This window comes from Mytilus edulis, chromosome 11 (genome assembly GCF_963676685.1).
Source record: "Mytilus edulis chromosome 11, xbMytEdul2.2, whole genome shotgun sequence".
Classification (NCBI taxonomy): domain Eukaryota; kingdom Metazoa; phylum Mollusca; class Bivalvia; order Mytilida; family Mytilidae; genus Mytilus; species Mytilus edulis.
The window spans coordinates 30,451,531-30,474,396 of NC_092354.1; the positions used below are offsets into that span (position 1 = coordinate 30,451,531).

Below are 22,866 nucleotides of genomic sequence, written 5' to 3' on the forward strand. Positions count from 1 at the left end.
CAATACTTCGTTTAATTATAGTTTTAAATGCACCGACTTTAGACATGCAATCCGTTATCGTTCACTTTTCCAACGTAGCTGAAAGTACATTTACTTCCTTAAACCGGGAAAATATCGTGTTTTCTTCCTTGTAAGTTACCTTCAATTATTTTCTATATGAAAATTTTATTAAAAAAAAAATGTTTGAAAATTAAAATTAAAAATAGCATAATCAATAGGTACTTTCGATTGACAAAATAAAAAAAAAGGTGCTTTTTAAAAGACGATTGTATGTATTTAGACGTCTAATTTATGTATTTACTGTTATTGTATTTAACAGATTGCTTTTAGACAAACATTTCTAACGAATAATTTGACATACATATTCTCAATTATTAGCGGTAGTTATATACGTTTTTGCAATATCGACCTGCCATGACTTTTATATAAATGTTATACAATATTTAATAAATATTGAGAAAATACATGCTTTATTAAGTCAGAGATTTCGTTACCACACATTACTGAACACGTTTACTAAATTTTTCCATAGATAAACAGATTTTGATTTGAAGTATGGTTGTACCATAGAAAACTTATTTCAAACAGCAAGACACATTTCTACGATTTCTGTATCTTGGCATTGCACAAGATCATGTTTTCTCTGACTGTTTATAACGTCTTCACACTAAATCCATTGGATGTCGGATGTTACTGGTTGATAATTTAGTCTTATATGCATGCATTATAATAGTTGTTTAGGCTTTGAACTAGCTTTCAGTAACTGCGAGTACTCTCATATCTGTACTTAGTGTCTTTCTGTTGTTGGGATGTGTACCCGGTCAAGTCCACTCTGTTATTTTGTGTATGTACTGTAAATTCAGTAATTAGAGCGATGTTTTTATTATTGCGAAAATTCATCAGGTTTATAATTGATTAAAACTCTCATTTTTAAATTTTGTATATGAATTTTACAGGATTTTTTCTCAATAGCTCAAAAATTAGTCAAATAAGTCTAAAATGACGAAATCGCAATTATAAATGCATGCAATAATTTCTGAATTAACAGTATTACTATTTGTGTCCATATGAGGAGGTTATCCGTGTTCATCTGATTTTTATATTTCTTTCATATGCTTTACTTTTACACGACTGTACCATGTTCGGGGAGGGTTTGAAACACAGTAACATGTTTAACCCTGCTACATTTTGTTGGACGTGCCTGTCCCAAGTCAGGAGTCTGTAATTCAGTAGTTGTCGTTTGTTGCTTTGTTACATACAGTCGACTCTCGTTATCTCGAAGTCAGCCGGACCAGAGAAAAATTTCGAGATACACATAGTTCGACTCAAACGAACTCCGGAGGTTTGACAGAACAAGGGACACAACTCTTGCTTAGCTTGGTAAAGCTAAAATAAATCCGGGTGAATATTGGAAGGAGGTCGATATTCTGGTATCAAATCGATGTACTTGTATGTCAAGGTCTTTCATTATTATAATAACATTATTTTTACTTTTTCAATCGTTTCCGTTACAACCTTTTTCTATGGCTCTTATCCGAGAGAGTAATTTCCAATCAATAGTTCCGTTATTCAGGTCGTTTATAGTTAACAAAATTGTTTATTCTTGGATACAAGAGACTTTAGAAAATTTTGATTCCTCTTCATTTTGTTTTATCTCACTCTTTTTTTCAAAAGAAAATACAACAAGATTAAAGACGCCGCTTGAGTAGTTTTTAGGTGATCATCAACGGAAGTCATACTCCTTACTTTATACACACCCAAGCTCATTAGTGTAAATCACAATTAATTGTTTTGTAAACATTTTAAATACTTTTTCATGAACATTAACAATGCATCACTAATTATTTATAAAAAAATTTATAAAAGATAATCTTAGGTAAACACTCGTGGAAATAGCATGTCATAAATCAATACAGTGGTCAGTGACTGGAAATTTAATTACACGTGTATTGTCAGATTAACTCTTCGATCCATTTAAATGCCGGAGGTCATGTTTTGACATATGTGTACTAGTTCGAGATAAATAATGAATTTTTAATGCTTTTGTTAACCTTGGGATCGTAAATTTAGTTCGACTCAACCGTAATTTCGACTCATCCAATTTCGACTCATCAGGAGTCGAATTACATACATTTATATGGAACAAATTTCGGGACCACGTGAAAACTTCGACTCATCCGATATTTCGAGTCAACCGAGTTCGAGACAACGTTATTGAGGTCGTTTATAGTTAAGTATTTGTGTTTCGTTCTTTGTTGGTACATTAATTATGCGCTTAGTTTTCTCGTTTGAATTTGTTTAACATTTATGACTTCGGGGTCTGGTAAAGCTGATTATGTCATCTTCGGTATATGCTTTGCTCATTGTTGAAGGCCATACAGTGACACATAGCTGTAAATGTCAGTTTCATTAAGTCTCTTGTGGAGAGTTGTCACGTTGGCAATCATACCACCTTTTCTTTGTTTCATATTTGTCATCTCATATCATAGAGAATGAAACATTGCCGAATGCCAGTGCAGCTGGCAGAGGACAAGTAACTAGGTCTATAGCGAAATACGCATGCAATGATATATAATTTTTTTTATTGACAATATTGTAATATGCCTAATCTTTAGGTGTAAGTGCAACAATGTCAAATGTTATCGTGCTGTTTCGAGGTATCCTACAGATGGGTGCAGTCCTAACCTGTACAGCAAGTTAACTTGATAACCAGTCATTTGGACTGGTCAAAGTTAACCTGTGACCAAATTTAGGACTGCTCTGACCAGTCCTAGGACCAAAATCTAGTTAACTTGAAAAGCGAAAAAAATTTATGATGATTTTTTAAATGATCACCTTTTTCAGTTCCTTATAAATTGTTAAAGTTCATATCTGAAGCAACACAACAATAGAAATTGGAAAGGTACTGCATTTGCAGGAGATACAGAAACAAACGCAATAGATATAACTAGGTGTTGCCAATGGGAAAACTGTTTATGGATCAAATGACCAAACGAAGACATGAACAATAACAGGTCAAACTTCAAGTATTCACCTGGTTTGGGTTTAAATATAAACGATACCAAATTACAAAAACTTGAGACCCGAGAGTAAACATTTAATTGATCAATACAATTGATAAAATATTTCAAATGTGGTTAACATGAAATGATCCGTGTTATAATCTAGTTACATAAACCTGAAAATGATTAATTTTTCTGCTTAAAAAATTGTCAAAAGGGATTTTCAAATGTATGTGGCTTCTTCAGCCACAGTGAATTTTTCGGCATTGGTATGGCAAGCAAAAGACTATATGTCGGCGAGGGATAAGTTGAATAGAATAACACAAGGTTTATTTCTAAAAACAGACACAAAATCGTTCAATTTACTAAAACTTTATTTTAAAGCAAAAACACCCATTTACAAATAACAAATTATCAATAAGAAAATATGATAAATCTTAAATTATTTTAAACTAATATAACAAAATCAAATAGTGTCAACAAAATTAAATGTGTGATAAAGCCTTTACAATCGTAACTAATACCGATATCATCACTTACATCCCAGCTCCTTTGTTATACCTGGGTGATCTGAGCCGAATCACCCCCACCAGATCATCCTATCTTAAGTTTCTTTGTTTTGCATGCTTTACTTTGTTCTGTAACATTTTGGCGGGAATGTCAAATCGACAATAACACTTACAATTATTTATACCGAAAAGACTAACTATAAAAATGTATGTAGAAACTCCAGTGTCTATGATGTGATTCGAACTCCAGACCTTTAGCATATAGACACTAGTTTCATATCTCTACACCAGGGTAACTTGATACACACTCTCCTGTAATTCAACACATTTAAACATTGTGTCCGGGGCTTAAAAAGGGTATACACTAAATAGTAATATATAAAGTATATCAGAATGGTTGTGTTGCGTTTTAAACTAAATTTTATGAGGCGTAAATAGTTTTTTTTTTTTATCTAATCTAAAACGGCTGGGATGTAAAATAGTTATCCCATTCGGACTTGGTGTGTCAGTGTAAGATCACCCTCTGGCCTCCTACAATCGGAATGATCTTAAACACTGACACATCGCGTCGTAAAGTGATAACTATTACGGACGGCTGTTAAAGCACGATTGACGTTGACCGTATTTCAAATGCAATTTAGCTGTACTTGCTGCTAAATAATAAAGTAATATTGTCTTTAGAACTCAGTTCAAAACAGTCAAAATCTATTCAAGAACTTTTGAAATAACCTTAAATAACAACATACAAAATAATGTTATTTTTTCTATGAAGGTGGTATGGGAGTATAAATTAAAGTTGATAGAATTTGTTCATATTTCGCCAAAACGTAGAATATATTGATATGCGTTCAAAAATAAAACTAAAATGATAGGTCAACGCGCATTTTATCAAGCTATAGGTTGTAACAAAATGAAACATTTTGTATGGATTAAACAGGAAAAAACATCATTATGTTATTATAAGCTAAACTAAATGATAGGTTGTAAAATAAAGTACGAGAAGATAGCTGTTTGAAAATGCTTTGAGAATATCAACAGAAAAGATAGGGTCATTGTGCGTTTTTTCCGGGTAAAATACAAAATAGAAAAATACCATGTAGATTCCTTCACAAAATGCACTGTTTCTATCATATGCCAATTTACAAACATTACAAATCAAGCTAAAATATTCTACACTTGTAAAAATATTATTATGTATAAGTTATAATCTGTTAAATGTGTTCTTTTAAATGAAAATTCACTTTTGCTATCTAGTTTAAATTTTTGACATCAGGTTCTCTGTTTTTCACAACCAAAGACGACGAAAGACACTCATACAACCTTTATATGCTTAAGTTAGTGTGAAACGTATCTGTTTGCTGAAATTTGTGTCATTTTTTTTTTTATAAAAAAAATGAAATAAACTATAAATCAAATGCTCAAAGTGTTCAGAAGAAAAAAAATCATCATATAACATATGAATTTAAAAGACACGTCCTTTTAAAAACATCAATTGCCAGGTATTTGAATAAGTAAACATTAAACGATATGGAAATTGTACCACCATAATTCTGCATTAGTTTATCATTCCAGTTTCATTGCTTTTTGCTATGCATATTTCTATCAATGTTTATTGACGCAATGCTTCATCTATTTTTTCCCAGAAAACAATATTTCCTTGTTCATCATATGGATATTCAATGTACGAGTCTTTTTGTACAAGTTCCAATAACACAAGGGGCATGTTTTGTGGAAGGATTTGTTCCAAAAATATCAGAAAAATTATATTCCTTTTATCCCTTGCATAAATGCTTTCCATTCGCGCCATATTAAACTCAAACATACAATAATACGAATCGAAAAATTGTTTTGATACAATGCATATAGTCTTTCTGCTTTCATGTATTGCATTTGTAATATTAGTCGTAATTTCTTCACCTGGTAAAAAGTCGCGTTGATGTAAACATAGTTTGAAGTTTCTTTCCATTTCTAAATTTTTAATGCAATCATTTACTACAAATGAACTGTCATGTTCACAGTAAGAAATGAAAGCATCATACACATAAAGTTTACAATCGGTGCTTGCATTATGTCTATGATGTTTGCTTTTAGCCAGGTAAAACATATATCTAAGTTTCCATCTGTATTTATAAACAACGGCAACAGCGATACAAATCAGAGTAGCTACCAGAACGATTGAAGCAATGATGATGAAACTGACATATGATATGCACTCTTTTTCTAACTCCTGAATTCTTTTATTTATAGACATGAATCGAATGACAACTCCATCTTCCGATGAACATCGTCGATCATAGAATACATTAACACGAGTTCCGACTACCCATTTCCAAAATATCAATGTTTTGCACGTGCATTGTAATGAATTATTCGATAAATAAATCGTAAGGTTAGAAGTTAGAGAAATATTATCAAACATTCTCATTGATGTCTGATCTAAAGCTGTGATGGAATTGTTGGATAAATCTAGAAAACGTAGATTACTTGACCGTGACACGTCAAATAAGACTTCTTGTAAATGGTTGTGACTTAAATTGATATATCTTAGTTCAATTTGTCCTTGGAATATTGAGGGTTTCAATGTGTAAATATTATTCTCAGATATATCAACGTATTCTAGTTTGGAATTACTTCCCATGTGTTTGAAAACTAAAAGATCACCAAGATGGTTGTCTCTTAATATTAGTTTCTGTATATTCGTCAATTGCAATACAAACTTGTCAAGTTTGTTACTTGAAAGGTTTAATGTTAGAATTGATGGTGGAACAGGGTCTATTCGTGATACTGGAAAGAGACCAACTGGGTTGTTTTCCGTAATTTGCAAATGTCGCACTGACGAATTGTTTAAACCGGAGGCAAGTATGTTCCATACGTCGTAATTTTCTTTTGTTCCATGCAAAAATGTATTTCTAAAGACAATCGTCTGAACAGGTGTCATGCGTAATTCTTTTATTGCATCGAAAATTGAAAGAAAATCATAATAATAGAAAAAATGCATTTCTATTTTGTGCAGTTTTTGCAAACTATGGTGTGCTCCAGGTAGAATTATAATCTCGCACAATATGTCAAAGTAAATGTTCTTCAAGTGAACCAGATGAAAGAACGTGTATTTTTGAATCTCTAGCAAGAAACATGTACCAACTTTAAGGGTTTCAAGATGTACTAAAGAGTCAAAACTTTTACTGAAAACTACTTTGTATTTAGTTATTTTTGGAATATCTATTTCTAATGATTCGAGCAATTTCAATTTTGATAGCGCTACTTCTGGTAATAAACTTTGATATAGAGAAGTATATCTTATACATATTTGTTTCAGGGAAATTAACGATTTAAAAACTTCAATAGGAATTGCACGTTCAGTGTACGGTAAGGGATTATTGTTTAGATTCAAGATTAGAAGATTCGACAATCCGTTGAAAGAGAATATATTTAGACGTGTGATTTTATTAAACGATATATCCAATTCAGAAAGATTTCTTAATTGACTAAACGTGTCATCGTTTATCCGTTTAATATTGTTCTTTTTCAAACTCACAGTATACACATTTGCTGGTAAATCTGGTATATCCTTCAATTTTCTATTTGAACAATCAACATTCAGCAACACCTCTCTACCCATTTTAGCATTTTGTGGTATACTGGTGCAGCGACATTTTTCATTGAAATCACATGGTAACGAAATTGCCAGGAGAACATTCTGGTAAATACCAAGAACAATTGCAAAATGTTTTAAAGTAATTTTTGAAGCCATCATGTTCCTTGTGGAATTCTAAAAACACAAATTAAGAAATAAAAGGTAATTTTGTTTGTATTCGTATGGGACAAGCTACAGAGAATAAAATTGGTTTTGATCAATTCGGTCAAGTTTAATGAAACAAAAATATTGAGTTGATATCCTCAATTTGAAACATTCAATTTTTAACGCCAAACAAACAGCTTAATACTAAATATGGTCGTTGAGCAACTGGATAAACAATAATAAAACAAAGTTAGACCTCACTTGGTCATGAAGGAAAAAGTGTCCATTAAAAACTTCGATAACCAGGGTGGACATCGCCTGCTAATTATTTCTTCATTTTATAATTACGTGATCATGAAGGCGACATGGTTTACGGTTACGGAGGGGAATTTTGTCAAAGTTTGGCGGAACAAAAAGAATAATAATAATAATTAAAAACCAATTGTTCAGAGAACAATTGAAGGTCTTTCCACTGAAAACAATGTATTTTAATATGAAAGTTGTAAAATTAAGTTTAAAATGTCATTTCAATCGTCAACTGATAGGTTATTGTACGCTGATTCCAGAAATATATGGTTTCTATACAATATTTTTTTAAATAAGGGAGATAATTTGTTACTTTCGGTTTGAAAAATGTTACTTCCGATAATATTTGAATATTTAATTGACACTGATTCCAAAAAGATCTGGTTCTATATACTTTTTTATTAATAAAGTACAAAAATATCTACTTCCGGTTTACACAAGGTCACTTCCGGTTGTTTTTTTCAAGGTTAAATGGTTTGATACCTTTTGCCAAAAGTCTCATGGATATATCATGTATAAATATGAGCTGAAAGCAAAGGTCAAAAACTAGAACGTCAAATTAATCTATGACCTTGAGATCAATTTCAAGGTCATAAACCAAGGACCTCAAATCAAAAGACCATAGGACTTAATTATATTTGGTTAATCAGTTATATCACCATACACGTATTTTTAAATACAAGAGGGGAGAAAACTCACTTTTACGTTCAACGTACCCTTGCAATCAAAATTTACGTGTTACGACATGTCGCAACTATCAATTTAGAAAAAATAATTTGTCGATATCTTATACAGTTTCTAGAATTAGTGGAAATAAGCCAAATTCAAAAATTGGAATATGACCCTGACCTTTGGCCTTGACCTAATTTTTTTGGACCAAGGACCTCAAATCAAAAGATCCTTGGTCTTTAGCACTTATGGTTTACAAGATAGAAATGCATATCACTTATATATATCAAATGCATAAGGGGAAATAACTCTCATATGGAGCGTTCATATCACTTCGGTCAAAATAGGACAAATTATGCGAAGGATATAACGAGCAATTTTGTAAAATAAATTTGTCATAATATTTTACGGTTGCAAAGGAGATGCGCTAACAAGGAAAACAGTGTTTGGGGAGATAACTCCTACAAAGAAAAGTATTCGTTTACGCAGGGTAAATTTCAAAAGTTTCGCAATATGTCGCTTTGATATTTGGTATATGATATCGAACAGTTTATGCACTTTTGAAATTTACCCTGCGTAACTGAATACTTTTCTTTGTAGGAGTTATCTCCCCAAACACTGTTTTCCTTGTGCTCACAACTCCTTCGCAACCGTAAAAGATAACGACAAATTTATTTTACAAAATTGCTCGTTATATCCTTTGCATGATTTGTCCTATTTTGACCGAAGCAATATGACCGCTCCATATGAGAGTTATTTCCCCTTATGCATCTGATATAAGTGATATGCATTTATATCTTATAAACCATAAGTGATAGAGACCTAGGATCTTTTGATTTGAGGCCCTTGGTTCAAAAAAATGAAAATTAGGTCAAGGTCAAAGGTCAAGGTCATATTCTAATATTTGAATTTGGCTTATTTTCACTTATATCCAAAGACCGTATAAGATATCAACAAATTATTTTTACTAAATTGTTAGTTGCGACATGTCGTAACACATACATTTTTATTGCAAGGGCACGTTGAAGGTAAAAGGGAGTTTTCTCCCCTGTTGTATTTAAAAATACGCGTTTGGTGATATAAGTCATTAACCAAATATAATTAAGACCTATGGTCTTTTGATTTGAGGTCCTTGGTTTATGACCTTGAAATTGATCTCAAGGTCATAGATTAATTTGACGTTCTAGTTTTTGACCTTTTTTATATGTATACATGATAAAGCTATGAAACTTTTGGAAAAGATATCAAACCATTTAACCTTGAAAGAAACAACCGGAAGTGACCTTTTGTAAACCGGAAGTAGCTATTTTTTGTACTTTATTAATATAAAAGTATATAGAACCAGATATTTTTGGAATCAGTGTCAAGTAAATATTCAAATATAATCGTAAGTAACATTTTTCAAACCGGAAGTAACAAATTATCTCCCTTATTTAAAAAAAATGTATGGAACCAAATATTTTTGGAATCAGCGTACTAGAAGCTATCATTTGACGATTGAAATGACATTTTAAACTTAGTTTCACAACTTTCATATCAAAATACATTGTTTTGATGGAAAGACCTTCAATTGTTCTCTGAACAATTGGTTTTTAATTATCATTCTTTTTGTTTCGCCAAACTTTGACAAAATTTCCCTCCGTAACCGTAAACCATGTCGCTTTCATGTTCACACTTTGTATCGGTGTCAGGAATACCTTGCCGGAACTCACCCTGTGAGTCGAAATATTTTGTCGGTTCGGAGTAATCCCTCCGAAACCCAAAAACCTTGTTATCGTTCCAACACCGTAACCGTAATAGGTAGAAAAAAAACAAAGGGTGAAATTTGTTCAGGACCAGACCCCGGTTCTTCGTTACATTTGGATCGAAAAGATCCAATGACTCATTGGTAGGGTTATGCCCCTATGAAAATTAACCAGTGTCGGTTGGCCACCAAAACTCAGAAACCGTAAGTCGTAGACACCTAGGATCTTCACCAATCATCATCAATTCATGTATCATTGAAAAATACCTCAAGGTAAAATTTGTATGTTGACCTTGACCTTTGACCTAACACCTTGTTATGGGATAATCTCAGAAACCATTATACTTACAGAAGTTTAAAATAGTGGAAAATGTTTGGGTCATTACGGCGCAACTTTGTTACATTTGACCAAAGAGATTTGACCTTTTTATAAGGGGCATAACCCCTGTTTTAGGTTTATGAAAAGACAAAATCAGCTTTTACTATATAACCAAAGGTCCTAGACCCATGGGGTCTTCAGCAATGACATTGGGGACTAATGACCTTGACAAAGGTCAAAGGTCAAGGTCATGTCCCATATAGCGAATTATGTGTTTTTGATCTTATTTAAAGGATTTTCAGTGTGTTTTAAAGCTTTTCAATACATTCTACGTCTAATGGAACATATATTTTACATTATAAAAGGAAAGACCTCTCAATTGTTAAAGAACAATTGACATTTTAATTTATAATTACGTGTTTTATCAGGTTTTGAAGTCCTTTGCTGTGCACGAGTTTGACATTTGATTTCTTAAGAAATAATCGCGACTTAAAAGAAGATAACCAGAACACTTTCAATGTGAAAACAGCCTTGTGATGTTTGCAGTCCAAGCTGGAATCCTAGGCTAAACCAGTGATACACTTTACTCGACTAGTATGTGTACATCCCACATACCATAACGAACACCCCTTCTGTGCATTGACTTTGCCTGATTTGAGGTTCTGGTGACAATATTTTTATACTCAAGCTGCCAATATAGAAACACTGATATGATCCCCTTTTTTTAACCAAACATTTGTATCAAAGAAGTTTACTATAAAACATTTATTATTTAGAGCCAGCGAATACTAGGCGAATTGAAATCGTGAACCGTACCATAAATTGTGCATGGAAAACTCCCGGTTTAGAATATTTCGTTCAACTCTTCTCCTTATCTATATTTGAATAAGTATTTTTTTTTTAATTATTGAAATAACAAATATCTTACCATGAGTGGTCCAAGTGTTAGAACATACAGAGAGGAATTAAACATCTTGATGTGATAATATTTGTATTTATAAAAAAATCATCGATCGTAAAACACGTGAGCAGATTGCATAAATGTGCTATATTTTAAGATAAATTACAGTGGAGCCGATAAAACTGTCTAAATACTTCCTCATTTATGCCATTTTTTGCTATGATACATAACTTTCATAATGAAAAGTTAAAACATCAAACTACAATAAAAAGTGATCAGGCTTTGAATTCTTTTTCAGTGATGTTAACTGTTAGTTGTTACTAGGTTTATACAGTTATACTCTAGAAACGGATGTCCATATTTGTATGTCGTTCAATTAACAATATAAAGTCCAGAGATATACATTATTGTGTTTTGATCGTTAGGCTTGAGAGTGTTAGATATCTATGTTTCAACCAACCTAACTTCAAATTGAAATGAACTTGTTTTCTCGAAAGGTATTCAGAAATACTGTGAAATTGTTTACTTGCTTATTCGAATATTCATTTATGAATTATAAAATTCTCTAAAGAACTTGTAGATAATTTTAAAAATCGATCTTTCTCTGAAAATAATTGATTCAAAGCCTTTGATTTTTTAACCCTTTATACCACCATTTCCCCATGTGAAATCGAAAAATAGTCTAAAAGAAATAATTTACAATGTTTTTAAATACAAAATGATAGCATACGCTTTAAATTTATTGCTGTGTGTGCACGTGTAAACATGCTACACTGAAGAACAAGTAAACAGTATGCCTAATTTTCTAGTTAACCGCTATTTTTTTTTATTTTGAGGCAGACTTATTTCAATAAATTGTCAGAATCCTTATGTTAACTCTTCTTTCCTCAATTTTATATGATTCGGAGTTCCATCAGATACTTGACAAGAACAAGAAGTCCAAAAAGGCCAGGTCATTCAATCTCACATTGAGATATATAAGAATAAAAAGGCTATATCGAAGCGAGATCTATTTTAAATATGTTTTTAATCTTCTTTTTCATGTACAATGAAGTAAAATAAATAATTTATAAAGTGTAAACAGTTTGTGTGGTATTTACTTTAATGGTATTTGTATTAATTATGATTTATTTTTAACCAACTTTAAATATTCGATCCATAAACATTTCCTCTCTAACGTAATTGAAATTATATTTTCGTTCTTAATACGGGAAAACTTGCTACTTGCTATTTCTTCCTCGTGACCCTATTAACATCTTCCTGTTGATCTGAATATTTCATTTTCAAAAAACACATTTTAAAAGAAGTCTAAAGGAAATGTAAACAACTTAACTGAACAAATCTAAAAACATCATTGCTAAAAGAGGAACAAACTTTGCAATACACTACATATAAAGGCTCAGAATAAAAAACGCTAACCTCTACAATAAAAGAGGGATACAATTAGGAAGGACAAGAAGATCATTATCTTATTCAATCCTGAATTTCGTATTAAAATTGAAACAAACTTTCATTTATCTCATACATATTTTCTTGGTTTTAACGTCGTTTCCTTTTGTTTTTGCCGTGTCTTTGTGTGTTTGTCTTTCATTTATGAGTGTTAATATCCATTAACTATCTAGCAAATCTCTTCCTTAATGTAATTGTGTACAAAACTATAAAAAAAAATAAAACATCAAATAGCGAGTCAAAGTGTTTTTCATATAACTTATTTCTCCTTTCAAATGATTGCCTAACTACAATTAAAGAAAGTATTATTTTATTTTGTAGTGAACATGAAAAATAAATGAAAATCATTATTTATGATGCATGTACAAAACAAATTAATAGTTTATGCAGTGTACATCATGATGTTGAGTGATAATGTTTTGTGTATTCACCACGTAGAGCCACATTCCCTACAAGAGGCATCGAAACATATGTAGAAGAAGAAAACTCAAACACATGACGAAATGACAACGAACGACAATAAATAGGACACAATTACTTCACATATAAATTATGATGGGATAGCATCTGCTGGAGCCGATCGAATGAGGCGTATTTGATTGAATGATAAAATTGGCGCCGACAATTAAAATCATTGATATATGGTTTGCTCACCAAATGGCATTCAATTAATTAGTGATATTTATTGATTGATTGTTGTTTGCTTTAAGCCGCAGGAGCGCAAAAAGGGTATATCGCAGCGAGAGTTTATTCAAATATGTTTACAATTTAATTTATATTTTTAATATCAGAAAAAGGTCATTTTAATAATCTAAAATTGAAATGTAAAGTAAATTGTTAATTTACAAATAAAAATCACCACTACATTAAGATTGATAAAAATTAAAATCAATTTTGTTTTTTTTAAAATATCTTATAATATATTCCAACTTTTTTAAGAATGAAAAATTATTTGTAATTGGAACACTATTAAATAAATCATACATATTATTGACATTGAAATGCTTCCTACGAATATCAGCAAAGTCAATACAATTAATAAAAACATGTTTAATAGTATATTTGCAGTTGCAAGGTATACCTGAATCCGCCTTGAATCCATGTAAGAAAGATTCTTCGTGTAAAGGGGAACTTCAAACGGATTCCCTCTAAACATTCCGTCTGGAATCCATGTAAAATACGCCAAGGTTGTTACGTACAGGATATTTAAATTATAATCATTAATGGAAACAGTTCCTTAAATGAAATTATAGATTTCAAATATAGTTTGAAATGACAAAAAAAAACTAGAGTTCAGATTTAACTGCTGATAAATTAAAAAAACCAAGTACAATTTGTATAACACATGTATCGTTATTTAATTATTGGCAATCATATCATATTCTTGTTTTATACAGACATTTCCTGTTTTGTCATTTCCAATTGATGGCAAATTAACTTCATAGTACAGCATACAGTATGGATGAATTATACACATCCATACTTGAAAAACTGTTTATGCCAATATTAAATGAGATAATTTGTTATACAATATATTTTAACACTCAATATAATCAGAGTTATGTTTTGTAATACATTAATATTTAAAATGGATAATTCATAGCTTTTCATTTGAAAAAGACACCCACATTTTTTTTCTATACAATGTCTATGAAATAAAGAATCAATGTAATAAATAAAAATTCAGGTTTGACTAATGACACCTGTCAGTCTAGTTAGACAATCAGTTAATGTACGTAAATATTTAATTGATTTTTTTCTGATATCAAATGGCAATTCATTATAATTAACTCCCGAATCCAGATTTATTTTCGACTTAAAAAAGAACACTTTATAGTGATTACGCGGTCAGATTATCAAATAAACATGGTCAAGTATTCGCGAATTTAACATATAGTTTGCAAACAAACATAAGATAAGTGATATTGTACTAACAGTCGGATACTCGAGTCATGCTTTCCGTCAGAGACATTATAAAATTGTGTGAAAATATCATAAACAGCTGACACGCACTTGCTTGATTTGATGCCTTTTCAAGCTTTGAAATGACATTAGGTGTGAGAATAAATGTGCCGACAACCAATAAAAACGTCACAATTAGATTGCGATTGAATCGTTGAAAACTTATGGAGAACTGCCTTTACATTAGTGCGTAGCCTTAATCCTGACAGCATTTAATTCACTCTTAAAAATACGTCATTGAAGTCGTTCTGTTGGTTATAAAAACAATACATTATGAAGAAGTAATATCCTCTTCTGACGATAATGTTCCAACTAAGAGTGACGTTAGCAATTCAGATTCAAGTTCGTGCATCAATGTGTCTGAGGAATCTTCAGATGGTTTTAAAGTCGTCAAATCTAGAAAACGCAGGAGATGTAAAAAAATAAATGACTATTCGAGAGCAAAACGTGTAAACCAATAAAACAAGTGATTAAATCAAAATTATCTGGACAAAAAGAAGACATCTTTAAAGAGATGAAAATTGCAGAACATGAAAGTCTTTCTGAATATCGAAAACTACATGATTTAAAAAAAATCACCCAAAGAGATCGGATGTTTTATTGAAACGCAACGCATTATGTCACCAGGATGTTCCTGTTGTAGGTAATTGTTCTTTGAAGCCGTACCAAGACAAACAACAGAGAAGATGGATGCTACAACACTTAGACAATTACTGTGTAATCATATAGAAGAAAATGCTTATTATTATAGTGACATTTTTTATTTTTTTCGAAGACAACATGTGTAATGAGATATAACGTTGGCGCCTGGAAGATTGATTGATTGATTGTTGGTTGCTTAACGTCCAGTGGCAAATATTTCATGCATATTCAGGACGAGAACAAGTTCACAATAAATACAATAGGTAGGTTGTTGTAATAGAGGCCATCTAGGATGATGGTCGGGGAAATTTGGACTGCCACTGGAAAATGAGGGTATATTGGATAGGGACAGAAATTTTGCCTTGCAACAGGCCACCTACGGACCCCTCAAAGAGTTGTTGCAAGGGTTCTTAACGTGCAAAAAGTGTGGCACTCTCTTTACACGAGGCATCGGATTTAACGTCCCCTTCTGACGGACGTGACTGCGAACTTGATACATCCCGCACAGCCAAACGGACGCCCCACTTCGGCAAGCGTTTTACTGCCGGTCGGGAGAAGACCAAGTGACCATATTTCTATACCCCAGTCACCCTTGGGGAGCGCCTGGAAGATAGTTGGCAATATAACTTATCAGATATCATGCAGTTGACAATAGCTAACCTTTTGGCATTTACAGTTAAGATATACAGCAGCAACCCTGATCAACCAGTTGTAGTAATTACTCCTTCTTTATTAGAGACATACGAGAAACAAGATATTACTCTTGCATACCTTTGTGTTCCGTGACATGAACAATATGACTAAGTAAAAAAAAACCGTGTTATTGGTTTACAATTGGAATCTAAAAATGAACTGGAAATTTGCGATGATCTTAACTGTCAGCTAAGCACCGGAGACGTAACCTTTGAATATTCGAATGAAAATAATGATGCATCCACCTCTAAGTGATGCTGAAATTATGACACCAAGAAAGCAAGCAAAATATCAGCTCGTGTATTAGAGCGGAATTCAATGGGATCAACTAGCAAGAAACGAAAGCAGGTAGCTAGAACATTTACATTTAATGCATAAGGACAAAGTGTTCGAGTCTGCAAAATGTTTTTACAGCTAAAATCAGGAATAAGTAGAAAACCCATAGAAACAACTTTAAAATAGAAGCAAAACAATTCTAGTCTTATTTATATAAAAGAGGAAAGCACACTGCAAAGGTATCCCATTTACTAGGAATTGTAAGCGACTGTCATGCAATTGAGCGATTTGGTTAGCTATGGTCCCAACTTTAAACCATCATTGTCTACTTAGGAAATAAATACGCGACACATGATAATCATGAATAGATGATGCTCATGAAAGCATTTCTAATGATGGTTACATATTCGGATTAAGAAAAAAGACAACCGAAAATTACCGTTAATATCCATAATTCAAATACAGTAAACCCTTCCGGAACTTGAGATTTTGTTCGGTTTTGACAGGTATTCGGTTTCATCAGGTTCCCAATGCATAAAATGTGATATAATTGGTCTTCAATACAGCTAGAAATTCCCGCACCCGGAGGCGTCCTTTAGCTGGTCCTTAAACAAATATATATACTAGTTCAGTGATAATAAGTGAAACTGCGAGCTACTGCTCACTGATGATACCCCCTCCGCAAGTGGATAATTTTAATAGTGTAAAAATATGCAAGTGTTCGGTAAACAGGAAGTTGTTGAGTGATGAATCTGAAAACGCATTACACGGTATAGCTGACTTGTATAAATCCTGAAACCAAATTTCAGAAATCCTTGTATAGTAATTCCTGAGAAAAATGTGACGAAAATTATCAACTTGGCTATCATATGTAAAATCATACAAGTGTTCGGTAAACAGGAAGTTGTCGAGTGATGAATCTGAAAACGCATCAAACAGCATTGCAGACTTATATAAACCCTGAAACCAAATTTTAGAAATCCTTGGATTGTAGTTTCTGAGAAAAATGTGACAAAAATTTTCAACTTGGTTATCATGTGTAAAATAATACAAGTGTTCGGTAAACAAGAAGTTGTCGAGTGATGAATCTGAAAACGCTGCACACGGTATAGCTGACTTATATCAAGTCTGAAACCAAATATCAGAAATCCTGGTAGTGTAGTTCCTGAGAAGAATGTGACGAAATTTATTCATGGGACGGACGGACTGACTGACAGACTGACGGACTGGTGGACTGACGGAAGGACAGACAGAAGTAAAACAGTATACCGCCTTTTTTCAAAGCGGGGTATAATGAACGCCATACTAAACTCCACATTGTACACAAGAAACTAAAATTAAAATTAAAAATAATACAAGACTAACAAAGACCAGAGGCTCCCGACTTGGGACAAGCGCAAAAATGCGGCGGGGTTAAACATGTTTATGAGATCTCAACCCAATCTGATCTGAATTAGACAGGTATCCGGTTTATTCAGGTTTCACTGTATGAACATTTTAATCGACAGAAGATACAGTATTTGTGGTAATTTAAAAATTAAATTAGAATTTCTACATATTTGATAAATTCCTAGGGTATGTACTTTCCCTGGTTTTATTTTCATTAATGATAAGGTCAGCTTGGCAGCTTGGCAGTTTGTTTTAATTAAGAGATTAAGGGATAGGTATTAGATCATAGATAGGAAACAGCAGGATGACAGCATGGATGTTATCAGAGAAACATCTGTATATAATTTTGATAGGATGGTCAGTTGTCGTTTGAGCATTGCACTGTTAGGAGTCATATTTGTACTTTTCATTTTCTTGAAAGTGGCTATATTAGTTTTTGATGCAAATCAAAACCGAAACTTTTAAACACGTTAAATTGTACATTTGGAGCGTCTTTGCATTGAAGTTAATGTTTGTAACATGTATATTGATATTTGCACCTGCTTCTAAAGATGCTGTTATTATTCATTTCATTATCAACTTAGTTAGTTGTTACTTAATGTGCTTGCTTCTCAGTAGCTATTTAGACCTCTCATTCCGCATGTATGGGACGGTAATAGTCGGGAATTAAAAGAGCAGTTAATAACAGCACCGTTAAATGCAAGGAAAATGTGTCAGGCAGATATTGCTTTTCAAGACTTTATTACCAATAATGATAATATAATCGAAATGGAGGACATATTTCGTTATTAGCAGATAAAATTCAAGCTACACCATATATGGTAGTGCGTGATTCCACAATGCATCAGCTAGTACACAGAGGACCACATGGTTTCTAATTCCACTTTTTTATTAAATGGACAGAAGAAATTTATTAACTGGGCGTCCATATTTTTCTTCACCCTTGCTTCAGTGGAAATGTTATGTTTCATCACCGTACGGAAGTTAGTAATCATCTAAAATCTTATAGTTTCTGAAAATACTTGACAAAACATAAAGCAGCCGATTTTTCTACTTTCACTTCAACCGGAAGTTTACAATGTGACAATGTCAACAATTGGAGAAATTTATCCCTACTACATACATATGAAGGATACACAGCCTTCTCTAGGAATTCTATATCAGAGACTGCAGCTAGTAGAAAAACCAGGAAGTTTGTTGTGTTCGGAATACAAGGTGATATGCAGCTGAAATCACTGCCTTTCTCCCCAACTGAGGAAAACATTACATCAGGTACGAACTCCTTATACTCAACCCTTCTCATGCCGGGTCTGAAAAAATAATTTACATTGGGGCTATTCATTTCATTCATCCCTAGGTTAATTAGGTTTTCATCAAGTAATTACAGAAGTGTTTTATTAATATTCACGTTGTTAGTATATTATTTATCTTATATTCATATTAAATTATACGTGCTCTTGTCTTCCCTCAACGGAGAAGTAATGTGATTTCTATAGGAGGGATCATGTAGATATGACCACTTATTTCCCAGGTATGGGTTTCTACGAATTTCACTATTGTTAATGTGCAGCTCATATGCCTCTTTACTATATAGCAGCAGAGTGGTCTATTAGAAACACTACTCTTAGGTTAGGAATTTCGGGAAATTTGTAATATTTTCAGGTATCAGAGGATGCGCAGCTATGAGATGTTGCAATAGTCATAATTGTTCGATTTGTAAAGGGGAAATCTATATATGTTGTACTTACTTATAACAGAGACCATATGAGCCCCAGAGTATCGGATCTGGCAACTTGAAGACATTTTAGATCCCCATGTTCAGTTTTGACTTCAGTTTCCACTTTAAAACTAACAGTTTATCAGAGTACTTGAATGACCATCCGTACTATGGATTTTTAGGTAACTGAATTGATGGATTAATAGCAGGTTTTCATCCAGGATGGCCACTGAACGGTAAGCAACCACAATCTATCAATCAATCAGGGTTTAGTGCCTTACCATCTAGCCCAAGTTTTTTTTAAATCTACCTGAGGATTCTCATCTAAACACTCGTGTTTGATCAACCACAGGTGTTTTGCACATGTATGTTTTAATGCTCACCTATCAGGGTTCTTCCATAGGATTCAAGATTTTCACCTGTCTGGGTTCTGGATATTGAATGTTTATAACTGTCAGGGTTATACCACATTTTCAAGATTTTACCTGTCTGGATTTAGCACAGGTTCATATATTGTTTTCATGTTTAGGTTGGACCAGATGTTTAAGACATGATACTGCTTTAGTTTTATATTTCAGCAGGAATCTGGGACTATTATAGTATAATAGTCCCAGCTGGAATGCTGTTTATGGTTCTCAAGGAATGATAGTAGGTGAAATTGTAACTATAAATCCGCCTTAGGAGTGCTAGATGACTTGTCAGTTCCAGTGAACCAAGTTATGGTATTTGCCAGATGCAGCAGTGCAGGATTCAACATTCATATATCCAGTGAACATTGGGACGTTAAGCAACCAACAATCAATCAATCAATCAATCCAGTGAACATTGGGACGTTAAGCAAACAACAATCAATCAATCAATCCAGTGAACATTGTATCACATTACGTACATTGCACATACATGTAGCAAGGCTTGCAGACCTGCTCTATTTTATATGCAGTCTCAAGAATTTTTACCTTTTTTGGTCTACCAAATGTTATTGTTTTGGTTTTGTTTTTTTCACCTATCTGGGTTTTACCATACGTTATTATATGTCTCGCTTGTCAGGGTTTTACTACAGTATTCAAGTATTTTTACCTATCTGGGTTCTACCTCAGGTAATTGTTGTTTCACCTGTGGGTTCTACCACTGGTTTCTAGGCATCCTTAAGTATAAGATTTAGTTAGAGTTATTATTCTGGCTTTCTATGTTTTAAAACATTTATGGTATGACTAGTTAGAAGCATATAAATAGTGTGCCAATAATAGATGAAGATTGTTTAATTTAATTTGTAACCTATTGCAAGATTTCTCTTAAGCTAGCTCATGCTACAACATGTTCAATTAAATTGTATTTAGCAGGAATTAGGCAGAATAACTCAAGAATAGGGCATCCTGGCCCTTTAACAAATTCAATGACTTACGGTTGCAGTGCTCATTTAATCTAGCTTTTTGGATTTCTCCGATGTTGTGAATTTACGAATAGTAGTAAATTGCAAGGCACTCTTAATTCAAAATATTTATTTAGACATAATTTTTTTAAATTTCACATTACATCTGAATTCCTCCAAATGTGACCTATTTCGAGAAGGTATATTTTCAACCCAAATGATTTGATGTTGATTTGATGAAAAGATATTTACAAGTACGAAAAAATAAGGGAGATAGACCAGATTCCCATTTATTTGTTAGTGATGAGTATATAAGCTCCTTTGTCTAGAGATACATTTATATCTCTGCTTAGAGATTTGCTGTTCAGATTAGGGTATAATGATAGTAAATTTTGTGGTCATTCCTTTCGAATTGGTGCTGCTACATCAGCAGAAGCAGCAGGGGTTGAGGATCATATTATCCAGACTTTAGGTAGATGGTCATTTGATTGATATAACGTTACATTCTAACTGATCCAACAACTGTTTGCAAAGCACAAAGCAGAATGTGTCGTTCCTAATTCTTATACATGTTTTGTTCTACATCAAAGGAGTCCTAGAACTACATTTTGTTCATTATTTTAGTATTGTAGTTATTTAATTTTGTTTGTTTTCATTTTCATACATGAAATTATATTCATGTACTTATTCTTTTCAATGGTATATTGAATTATTTTTTATTTTTATTTTAACTATATATATTTGTACGTGTATCATTTCTTGGGGGCTTTCAATCATTCTACTCATTCAATTTGGCCTACTTAATTTCAGGGAAATTATTTTCCCCCAATTCATTCATACATCTTATATATTATTAAGGCTTTGTCTTATTTAAGGGTGATAATTAAGTTAGTTTTGGTACCTGTTGGGATCTACCGCAGGAATTCTCATTTTTCAAATGTATACCCGTCTGGGCTCTACCAGTCAGGTTCTAATACAATGTAGTACCTGTTGGGATCTACCGCAGGAATTCTCATTTTTCAAAATTCATACTTGCCTGGGCTCTACCACTCAGGTTCTAAAAGTACCTGTTGGGATCTACCGCAGGAATTCTCAGTCTTCAAAATTCATACTTGCCTGGGCTCTACCACTCAGGTTCTAAAAGTACCTGTTGGGATCTACCGCAGGAATTCTCAGTTTTCAAAATTCATACTTGTCTGGGCTCTACCACTCAGGTTCTAAAAGTACCTGTTGGTATCTACCGCAGGAATTCTCAGTTTTCAAAATTCATACTTGTCTGGGCTCTACCACTCAGGTTCTAAAAGTACCTGTTGGGATCTACCGCAGGTATTCTCATTTTTTAAATTTCTACCTGTCTGGGCTCTACCAGTCAGGTTATAAAATAAATTTTTCACCTGTCAGGGCCTTACTGCAGGTTCTTAAAATTGCATAATTTAGGCAATTTATTTTTAATTAATTTAAAATTATGTTGAGTAGGTAGTGTTTTTCGATTTGATTATTTTAATTAGTATTTTTGTAAGTTTTAATGAGTAGCCCCCTAGAAAGCCAAATGATACATTTATTATTATTTTCATATGTATTAAGCATAATAGATTTAGAATTGATTGTGAATATGATACTAGTATACTGTGTATACAATGGTGTCTTAGTATATTAGTTTGTTAATAAAATTAGAATAGTTATTATACAGTTTTGCATAAAATATCAAGTATCCAGTATGGAAGGATAAATGTTCCATTCAAGTAGAACATTGTCTTTTCTACTCTTAGTATCTATATTAGTATAGATAAATGTGGTGTGATGCATGAGTCTCAGAGACTAGTAATTGTCTATAGGAGACATCCTCTGTTCAATGTGGTATGATGCATGAGACTAGTTATTGTCTATAGGACACATCTACTGTTCTTTGTGGTATGGTATATGAGACTTGTTATGTCTTATTGGGAGACTACTACTGTTTCTATGTGGTATGGTATACGAGACTTGTTAGTGTTCTTTAGAAATATCTACTGTTCTATGTGGTATAGTATATGAGACTTGTCAGTGTTTTAAGGAGACATCTACTGTTCTGACAGGAATAGGTATAAACGTTGTTGATGAATGAACATTCGATGATAATGAAATCAAGTGTAAACCAAAACTTTCTCACGGCGAAACAAGAGTATCAGATCGGTTGAAAA

The 22,866-nt window shown here is 32.8% G+C and overlaps 1 protein-coding gene across 1 annotated transcript in view; it reads right to left on the reverse strand.

Moving 5' to 3' along the window:
* Nucleotides 1–5,120: 5,120 nt before the first annotated feature.
* LOC139494171 (toll-like receptor 4) overlaps nt 5,121–22,866 on the reverse strand; it is a 30,515-nt gene continuing 12,769 nt past the window's right edge. The window contains exons 3-4 of the mRNA XM_071282345.1: nt 18,724–18,910; nt 5,121–7,280 (exon numbers count right to left, since the gene is read on the reverse strand). Coding sequence (XP_071138446.1) covers nt 5,121–7,280; nt 18,724–18,910 — 2,347 coding nt within the window. The remainder of the gene's footprint in view (nt 7,281–18,723; nt 18,911–22,866) is intronic.